At 44.0% G+C, this 10,412-nt stretch overlaps 1 protein-coding gene across 11 annotated transcripts in view; it reads left to right on the plus strand.

Annotated features, from left to right (window-relative positions):
* Positions 1-9,527, plus strand: part of BICRA (BRD4 interacting chromatin remodeling complex associated protein) — a 107,269-nt gene extending 97,742 nt beyond the window's left edge. For 6 of the 11 annotated variants that reach the window (XM_083626714.1, XM_083626711.1, XM_083626717.1 and 3 more), the window contains 7 exons: positions 413-540; positions 1,209-1,334; positions 2,154-2,218; positions 2,895-3,043; positions 4,242-4,336; positions 6,552-6,654; positions 7,637-9,527. In XM_083626714.1, coding sequence (XP_083482840.1) covers positions 413-540; positions 1,209-1,334; positions 2,154-2,218; positions 2,895-3,043; positions 4,242-4,336; positions 6,552-6,654; positions 7,637-8,853 — 1,883 coding nt within the window. In that variant the 3' untranslated portion in view covers positions 8,854-9,527. The remainder of the gene's footprint in view (positions 1-412; positions 541-1,208; positions 1,335-2,153; positions 2,219-2,894; positions 3,044-4,241; positions 4,337-6,551; positions 6,655-7,636) is intronic. The other 5 variants (XM_083626716.1, XM_083626712.1, XM_083626719.1 and 2 more) reach the window with 2 other exon arrangements.
* The last annotated feature ends 885 nt before the right edge of the window (positions 9,528-10,412 follow it).

The raw sequence follows: 10,412 nt of genomic DNA on the forward strand, positions 1-10,412 counted from the left end.
CATAAGGCATCGTTTCCAGGCCTTTGACCATTTTGGTTGCCCTCCTCTGGACACGTTCCAGTTTGTCAGTGTCCTTCTTGAACTGTGGTGCCCAGAACTGGACACAGTACTCCAGGTGAGGTCTGACCAAAGCAGAATACAGTGGCACTATTACTTCCCTTGATCTAGATGCTATACTCCTATTGATGCAGCCCAGAATTGCATTGGCTTTAACTACAGGTTTTTTAAGGACCAGTGATGCTCAAGCATCTGTAAAAAAAAGAAATTGCACCACCGGGCACCATATAGAAAATCCAAAAGAGAGATGTAGGACTCAAACTGAGATTCCAGACACTATTTTTTACAACTTGAAAATGTTCCATATATCATTTTAAAATCTCACTCACTTGTATTTTCTTCCCCATTTCTCTAGCTATTGCTGCTGCAGCTCCTTCAGAGAGTAAAACATTTTCCAGCAGCGCCACAACCATTTCTGGAGGGAAAGCAGCCACTGGGCAAGCAAAACCTGCAGGTCCTCTTGCCATTCAGCAGCCAGTTCAGGTGGGATTGTTAAAGCAAGCTAAGGATTCTTTGCAACAAAACATACCCATGCTGATAATTGCCTAGTGTTTATTTTTAGCACCAGCAGTATGAGTCTTGCTTAAGCATTGTATTGATTATAGAATCAACACTGTCTCACATAGAAGGTTTATTAGCAGTAGATGTCACTGAGCTGTCACTCTTGGGGCCAGATCATCCATATGGACATACATATATACATATTTATTTTTCAGTATGATATATAGTGAATTATTTATAGTTTTTGCCTAATTGACTAAGTAGTTAGTCATGATTAAGTTAAACTTAAATAGTTCCAACAGCGTAGTTTGAACTACTATCTAGTTGCAGTAGTATACATGTTGCTCTTTTGTGTTCTGCCATCAACTTTTGCGATTTATGAAAGTAACCTAAGGTATATATTTCCATACTCAGGGCTTTGCATCGCTTTAAATAAACTGCTTTAAATTTTCGTGGCTCTTTTACAAATGCTGTAGTTATCCGCATAGCTAAGGATTTGCAACTGCAGCACTGAAGAATACTGATACCTATCTCCCCAAGCGTTGGCAATGCTGTAACTGTTTGTGTTGCTACTAACTTCCTTTGTGTATCTGGTTCTAATTCATTACAATCCATCTGGTTGTAAAGATACCTTCTTGTTTCTTTGGCAGACAAAGCCTGGAGTCATTAGCTCTGTGTCAGGCCTGAATCTGGGGAAAGGTCCGTTGCAGCTCCAGGTAGTTGGAAAGGGCTTGCCTCAACTCATGCCTTCAGCCCCATCCCAAATCCAGCAGCAGGTGAGCCTATGCACTAGCATGCCACTTTTATTCATTCATTTAAATATTTTTGGCAAGCTGTTTCAGCCAAATCATATCCGTTGAATCATTTCAGCCAAAAGAAAACCTCCTGCAGCTTAAACCCATTAGATCTAGTGCTGCCCTCTGGGGCAGTAGCCCTTGTCCTCTTTTGTGCAACATTCTGCAGAAATGTGGAGTGTGCTATCATGCCTCCCTTCGGTCTTCTCAAAGCTAAACAGTCCTTCAGCCTTCCCTCATATGACTTAGTATTCCATACTTCTAACCATCTTTTTTGCGGGACTTGACATCTTTCTGCAGGGCCTGCAAAACAGAGCTGTTCCGCCTGGCCTTTGGTTTGGACTGTCTGGCCCTTATGTTTGCCTCCCCTTATGGTTTTGATCTATGGGCTTCTTTTAAAATGAGGCTTCATTTTAAATTGCATTTTAACCTGTATTTTAAATTGGGTGTTTTTTTTCCTATTACGTTTTTACTGTAATTTTACTGGTGTTAGCCTCCCTGAGCCCGGCTCTGGCCCGGGAGGGCGGGGTATAAATAAAATTTATTATTTATTATTATCATTGTCCTCCTTTTGAACCTGTTCCAATTTGTCTGATGCTTCTAAGGATTTGCGAAATCTCCCATCACTTTCTACGAAGGTCTCTCACTACACTGCTATGTTTGCCTGATTAGCGTTGCCATAATATGATTAGCATCTTCACCAGAAGGCTGGCCACTTACAAGCAGGAGGTGCTTTTCTTTGTGGCCTCAAATTCACCTGTTGCTCTTTGTTCTTACGTTGTTGTTTTTCCTCCTTACCAGTATGAGGGCAAGCTTGGAAACCTGAAAAAGCCCCCTCCCATGCTGCAGCCCAGCAAGGAAGCTTGGTGAGTCTCTGCCAGAGCCCCTCAACAAATATGCAGTCCTAAGAACAGAAGCAAAGCAGCGGAATGCTAGTGTTTATCAGGGTGGGGACCTGGATCTGGCCAGTGGGTCGAATCCAGAACTGGCCCACCCTCCACAAACCACTTTTTACAGGGCGGTGGGGTCACCCACCTGTCAAATCACCTGATGCCATATGACACCAGGTGATTCAACTTCAGAGGAAGAATCAGAAGTGCACTGCAAGTGCCCTATGGATTCTTTCTTCTTTTGCAATCCCAGCTTGAGTTCTCAGGCTGCAAGAATTCCTGCCGAAAGCGGAATGAAAACCCCACTTTGGGCAATTATTAGCTCTGCTCAGGAGCTCTAGAGTGGAACCAAATTTAAAAGACACTAAATGGAATCCCCGTGTGCAGAGGAACGACCTACGTTCTTTGTTCCTTTGTAGCCATATATATGATTTCTTACCCAGTCTTCACCTTGAGATCCCATGGCAGGTTATAACAATGAAATCTACAATCATAGAACAAACATAACCATTACATGGAGCAAAGTGGTACTGCTAGCTGATATTTGATATCTGCTGCGGGGCAGGTGAGCATGTTTGGGGGGGTGGGAAACAACCTCATGGGCCAAATTAGCACCCCTGACAAGCTTAATCTTTTTTGCTGCTTCCTTTAGTTTCTTGGAACAGCTGCATAAACACCAAGGAGCAGTGCTGCATCCTGACTACAAAACCTCATTTCGGTCATTTGAAGATGCCTTACAGAGGCTCCTACCATACCACGTATACCAAGGAACATTGCCTTCTCCCCATGACTATCGGAAAGGTGAGTTTTGTCTGGGATTCTCCTGCATCAGATGCAAAGAGATGGATTGACTCTTGTTTCCCATAGCTTGTCTGCTAATTGTCCAAGCATTAGGGTTGGACAACCCCCTTCTATTAAACCCCACTACTCTGTATCCTTACTGATGATCATAATCCTAAAAGTAAAAGCTAAGATAAAGTAAAAGCTAAGTTCCCAAAGTACTTCATGCGCATAAAGTAATTGTTCTCCTTGAGGGCGCAGTACTACCATCCCTGCTATGCTCACTGGATTGTGGGTGCTGTGAACTGGGTATCTTTTAGGGCTAGGCCCATAGGATTGCAGTGCGAATGAAGAAGAACACCTACTGCAGTTAAATCCAGAATCCTGAATTCCTAATAGGTTAGTACACCTACTCTAAGCTACCCTTTTGCATTTTTATTTTTGCGTCTTTGGTGCACATTGCACATAGCTGTGCCATGTGGGTACATGTTTGTATATGCAGGTTCTAAACTTTCTAGATTGCTTCATGCATCTTGATTAAAATAGGCCCTTGCCTGTGAAAATTCATTCCAAAATAAATTTGTCAGTCTTTCAGGTATTTTCTTTGCAGTTAAAGAGAAATATGGCTACCATTTTAGAAATACTTACATTAGGAGAGGGGAGGAATGTGTGTGTGTGTTGTCTGGAAGGAAGCAAGATCCCTTTTTCTCGGGCAAAGTGTTTCTCAAGAGGTATCAGAAGGAAATGTTTCAAAATTGATGAGTGACTATTATAGATAGATAAAAGAGGATTTACTCTACTCGACTATTTTGGGGACAGGTTATAATAATGTATAAAAGTCATAGCAGAAATTCGTAATTGTGCAGGTGATGTGTAGGGAGAAGGGATGAATGTATTTTGAAATGATAGTTCGAAAAGTTATTTTATTGGGAGCAGCAGCAAAGGAGGGAGGAAAATAGAATGGACGTCTGGGGGGTGGGAAGTCAGCTTTTAAATTTGTATTAATTTGGTAACAGTTTGTTAAAAATTATGGAAAATCAATAAAAACAATTGGCCAGAAAAGAGAGAAAGAAATACTTACATTAGTGCATTATGAATATTCTCCAGCAGCAAGAAGGGTTTTTGTTACAGCAGGTCCCACTCACAGGAGGCAATCATATAGCCACCACCCCTTCTCTCCCTCCCTCCCTCCCTCCCTCCCTGTTCTGCTTCTTTCTAGTAGATGAAGAGTTTGAAATGGTGTCTACACAGTTGTTGAAACGCACACAAGCCATGTTGAACAAATACCGCCTGCTGCTATTGGAGGAATCCCGGGTAAGAATTTCTTCTCTAGCTTCCTCTTTGGACAGATAGTTTTCCAACACGTATCCTGATCTAATCCTGGCCTTTGCCAGGAACACTCAGCCGGCTGATAACAGGTTGTGTTTGGGAGGAACCTGTTGCAATCATATGGTACACTCTGAATTTGGTGCGTATTTTTAAAATTATTATTATAAATGAATATGATGGAGAAGTGATCTTGTAGGAAAAGAAGAATAGGCAGGGATCTACATATGTTGCCAAAACCTCCTCATTTTCTCCCAAAGAAACCAAAGTTCTGTGCCTAGAATGAGTATGGTTTATTTGCAAAGATTTTCCCAGTTTGTATTATTTCTTCTGAACCAGATAGTTGAGACTTTGCAGAGTTTGGGTGGGAGATCCTTAGGAGAGGGGGTTGCGTTGCAGGAGTGGACTGGTGGCAAAAAGAGGAGGTTAGGCAGGTTGAGGGGCTGTAAGGAAATGGGAGATTAAATGACTGATGGTAACAAGGAAGAGACTGGTGAAGGGCAAAGACACCCTGGTCCTTGAATGCCGGAACATGAACAGTGCTTGCATATTTTAAAATACGTATCTCCACCACTATCAGGGCTAGAGGCTTCTTATGTGTCGGTGTGGTGTAGTGGTTAAGAGCGGTAGTCACATAATCTGGGGAACCGGGTTCGCGTCCCTCCGCTCCTCCACATGCAGCTGCTGGGTGACCTTGGGCCAGCCACACTTCTCTGAAGTCTCTCAGCCCCACTCACCTCACAGAGTGTTTGTTGTGGGGGAGGAAGGGAAAGGAGATTGTTAGCCGCTTTGAGACTCCTGAAGGGGAGTGAAAGGCGGGATATCAAATCCAAACTCTTCTTCTTCTTCTTCTTCTTCTTCTTTACATGTGGATTTCCACTTGCACTCATCTCTGGAAAATGAGCAGCTCTGTACAGTAGATTATACTGGTTCACCAGCTTGTTTAAATCCATATCAGTTCATTAAAAACAAGTGGACAATAGTGATAAATTTGCAGGTGGGAGATTGAGCGTGGCAGAGCCACCCTGGTGGATTGCCAAGGATTCCCTTGCTTAGGAATGCCCCACACTTGACCACATTTCCTCCCATTTGACCTGATTGCTGGGCTAGTAGGGGCTTTTGCATTTATCCGTACAAACAAAAGGAAATACAGCAGAATAAATGTAACAGTTCTTTCTCCTGCCACTGGCATCTTAATCAATTAATATGGATCCTTCCTTCCTTCCTTCCTTCCTTCCTTCCTTCTTTCCTTCCTTCCTTCCTTTTGAATTTATTTTATGACACACATACACACATTAAACATAAAAACAATAATACATAACACTAAAACTTACAAAAAACAGAGAAATACAACTAAAACATTGTTACTTACAAAAGTTTATACAAACAAAAGAACATCAATATATATACCATACTTCATTTCTTCTTGCCTTCCAATTGACTTCCTTCATCCTCAACACGGTTCTCTTTTCGTTTTTGGTAAACTATTTCCTTCTTAATTCTTAATTCCTTATTTTTCTTTCTATTTTTGACTTACATACCTCAGTTTATTTTGCAGAAGTTAATCGAAACAAGTCCAAGTATTTATTCCAGGGCACTGCTTTTTAAGATATTCTCTATATTTTTCCCAGTCTTTTTGAAATTTTTGTTTGGGCTGATCCCTGATAGCTTCAGTCAATCTGACCAATTCGATATAATTTATCTTACCATTCTCTTTTTCTTTTTTCTTTTTTGTCTGTGTTATTTCTTTTTTCCATTTTTTGGCAATTAATGTTCTCGCGGCCCCGGTAGCATAAAATAATATTTTTTTGTTTTCTCTGGCTTATATCTGTATCAAGTATCCCCAATAAAAAAGCTTCTGTTTTCTTAATAAAATTTTGTTTTATATTTTCTTTAGCTCCTCATATACCATATCCCAGAAGCCCTTGATTTTATCACTGTCCACCACATATGTATGAGTGTCCCCTCTACTTGATTACACCTCCAACACAGATTTGATTGTTTCTTACTTTCATCCTTGCCACATTCTTATAAATGTACAGAAGCCACTGCCCTGAGGAGCGTCAGTCTAAATGTCAACAGTGAGGGAGGCAGCAGCAAAGGGAAGGAAGTTCCCAACAATATGTAGATTGGGAGGGAGTTTCATGAGGCTCAGGTTGGCTTTGCCTTCCCCATGACACAATATTTTGTCCTCCATTGGCAGAGAGTCAGTCCTTCAGCAGAGATGGTGATGATCGATCGAATGTTCATACAGGAAGAAAAGACCACCTTAACTCTTGATAAACAGCTGGCAAAGGAGAAGCCAGGTGAGGAAAGACGCTTTTCGTTTCCTTGTGTAGCTTGCTTATTCCAGTGTATGTGTTCCCTCCACTCCCTGCCCTTGTGCTTTTGAGAAAATGCCAACTGTCTTTCTCTTGTCAGCAACCTGCGCATCTGGCATTAAGGACTTCCGGGGCAGAGGAGTGACTCCCAGGCAGGCTTTTGACCTCCAATATTTCTCATCTCAGTTTGGATGATCATATCTCAGTTTAGTAAACCAAGATATGAAAGCGTCTCTGGCACACAGCCCCGTCTCTCCTCCCTTCGCAGTGCACTTCTGCAGAATGCAGAACCTGAAATGGGAGACTTTAGATATCAATGGTTTGAAGATGGTTTAAGACCTAGAATTCCAAATGTAGTAACCAGAGTTTCCTGGTTCAGAAGGAAAAAAACAAGTGTGCTGCGAAGGTAAGAGAGAAGTGGCTGGGTGCCCAGCCAAAAAAAGGCTTAAAGGTGTTATCCGAATGCATGATGTGTGGTCAGTGAGTAGCCCACAGAGCAATTTTATCTGGCCCCCCTACAAAGTTTTAATCAAGGTATGGTAAAATGTTTTTTGAACCACCGTTTCACTTATAAGGAAAATAAGCAACAAATCTCCTGTGTTTTGTATCTATTTGTGTGTGAGATAGCAAAACAGTTTCTGGAAGCCAAAGAAGCATTGGTTTGACTGAAAACCTGCCTCCTGAGGGGGAATCTTACAAGAAACACATTTGTGATCTATCACCTGAGTGCATGCACTCCATATCTGCGGAGCTTTTGCTCTGAGGCGATGCCAATATTATTATAGACAGTGGGCATCTGCGAAAGGGACTGAATTGTTCCAGCTTGTAACTGGAGAATACAGTGGCCCGTGACACTAAAGAAGTGGCCAACTCTAGGTTAAAGTTTGCTGTTGTTAAGTCAGTGGTGGCGTGAGAAGACCTCCGTCTGTTTTTGTCTGAAATAGTGACACATGTTGTTCTCTTGCAGATGAGTATGTTTCCTCATCTTCGCGGTCGCAGAGTTTTGCTTCTTCTCTGGCTCAGGGTGCTCTGTCCAGCAGTGCCGCTCTGGCTTCTGAGAACCTGAAGGCACCTCCGGTGCAAATGGCAACCCAGATCAACCCAACAAAACTGGTCATCAAGCACAGCGGAGGCTCTCCCTCGGTGACGTGGGCCAAGGCCTCTCCCTCCTTAGATGGTGACGAGGATGCCTTGCCCTCCAGGAGTAAGCCGCCCATCAAAACCTACGAAGCCCGGAGCCGGATTGGACTGAAACTGAAGATCAAACAGGAGGCGGGCCTTAGCAAAGTGGTTCACAACACTGCCTTGGACCCGGTTCACCAGACACCGCCGCCCATGTGCACAGTGATCAAAACAGCTGACCAGCACTCGTCGGCTTCAGCCGTTGCCACCACCACTGCCGTCTCAACGGCGGGGCAAATGAATGGGACCGTTGATCATATCACAGCAGCTCCAGTGGAGAAAAAGCCCCTTGTGACTTACTGCAGGCTTCCCCTCCGTAAGACCTACCGGGAGAACGTGGACGCTTTTGTAGCGGATAAAGCCTCTGACACCTGCCTGAAAGAGAGCAGCCCAAAAGTCGATATGGTGCCAAGCACCCTCATCATCAAGCAGGACGGGGGCTCCAGGAGCGTCATCACTTCCCGCAAAACCCACGAGAGCCCCTCCATGGCTGGGGCAGAGAAGAGCCGGTCAGAGGAGGGTACCAAGCATACCTTTTTCAACCGGAGCGACGCCCGTTCCCTCGTGATGCAAGAGAGCCCCACCCCTCCTAAGACCGACGATTCAACCAGTGGCCTTATGAAGGAATTGGCGGAGGTTGAGGATGAGTTTTATCACCGGATGATAAAAATCGAGCCACCTGACCATGGTTCTGCCTCTGAACTCACATGGGACGTGCCCCTGCCCCCAGCCAAACGTAGAAAGTCAGAGTCTTTCGATGTGGACAATGCCAGCTTCTCCAGCGACAGCCCCCCAGATGACTCGCTCAACGAGCACCTACAGAGCGCCATTGATAGCATCCTGAACTTGCAGCAACCTCAAGCTGGGGGCCAGAACACCCGAGCACCCTCCTCGTCATACAACTCCTCCTCCTCCCCCTTCTCTTCCCCTGTCCACCGCACAGACGCTTACCTTGCCCCCAATCACAATGGCGGCCTTGGAGCAAGGACGTTGAACAGATAACAGAAATCTATACCAAGCAGAGACTGTACAAAGAGAGCCAAGGACTGGAGCTGCTACAGCTTCTGCTGGCTGGGAAACGGTTGGAAACCAAGGTGCCACTTCCCAGAGACCTGATAGAATAGGGCTGATACCAGAAGGGAAGAGCGGGGATCTGGGGTGGGGCGGGCAGGGCAGCGAGAATGTCCTACAGAGGCTTCATCCATCCAAGTGTTTATATGATGGGTTTTGGTTGTTGTAAAGCTGCGGCTGGATTTACAATATACTTGTCTCATCACATGCACCATTTTTAAAGAAGAAGTTCAGCAAATGCGAGGCAGGCGGGTGGGGGTTGGATTGGGGGCCCATAGGTGGTAGTGTTGGCTGTGTAATATTTAGATTCTGTAACAAATTGCTAATTTGAATCTCTGATGGCAATTGGGTTTTATTCCCCGCCCCAAACTCCACACCTACATTTTGGACATTTTCACAAATCCCAAGCCAGAAGCCAGCGGGGAGGCCAAAGGAATGGGGTAGGGCAGGGGGACAGCTCCAGAGGAGTTGCCACAAGGGGCAATTTATGTAATTGATTTTGTGGGGTTTCTTAAGTTATTTTAAGTATAAACTGTCTGCTTTTTCTTTCCTTTTTTAACGTAAAAAAATAGAATCTGAACAAAATGCAAAAAAAGAAGAAGAAAGGAGAAAAGATACAAACACTAATGGTTTAAACAAAGAAGTGTGGGTTGAGTTTACAAATAAGCCCTTTCTAAAGAGGAAGCCAGTCCCTCCCCGGACATCTATGGGTCTGGTTAACGCAGTCGGGATCAGTGAAACTAGGAAAGTTCTGGCAATAGGGTGTACATTTCTCTCTAACGTCTTCCCTCCCCCCCCTTTTTAAAAATAAACCAACCTGTCAACCTTTTGTCAAAAGAAATCTATTCAAGATGCCAGAGGTGTACAGTTGGTTGGGCATTCCCAAGAGAGGGGACTTGGAACCCCAGCCAGGCACGGGCAGGAAGCCAAGCAAGTTTTCTCTTTGACTTCTTTCCTCCTTTGCAGCAGCTGCCAGGTTTTCCTCTCCGGTTGCATCCTGTGGCTTCAGTTTCCCACCTTGGTTTCTTCCATTTTTAAAACCACAGCATTGCACCTCTCATCTATCCTTCTGCTTCCTGCATGTGGACAAAAGTCATGTGATAGGATGAGAATCCTTTAGTGAAAACTGTCAGCGTCTTCCTCTTGCTAGCTGGGGGATAAGATAGCAGTGTCTGGGGGGGCTTGTTAACATAGCTCTGCTCCCTTCTCTCTCTTGGCTGTTGCACTTGTTACGACTTTTGACTTGAGATCTCCCATTTTATTTTCCTATCAGTGATTCTCATTTTGTCTACTCTTGATATCTACACCCCCAAAACAAAAATAATTATGTGTGCAGGATTTATGCAAGTGTTTTACAAGCAAGTCACATGCTGGTAGGGCAACCTTGCTTTCAGATTCTTAGATTACCTCTGGCTTTATTCACAGAAAAACAAAGAGCTGAGCATTCCCCACATTACAGCACTGAGTTGTGTGGGAACAGAACAGCTAAG

This window comes from Podarcis filfolensis, assembly GCF_964270895.1.
Source record: "Podarcis filfolensis genome assembly, chromosome: 8".
NCBI classification, from domain to species: domain Eukaryota; kingdom Metazoa; phylum Chordata; class Lepidosauria; order Squamata; family Lacertidae; genus Podarcis; species Podarcis filfolensis.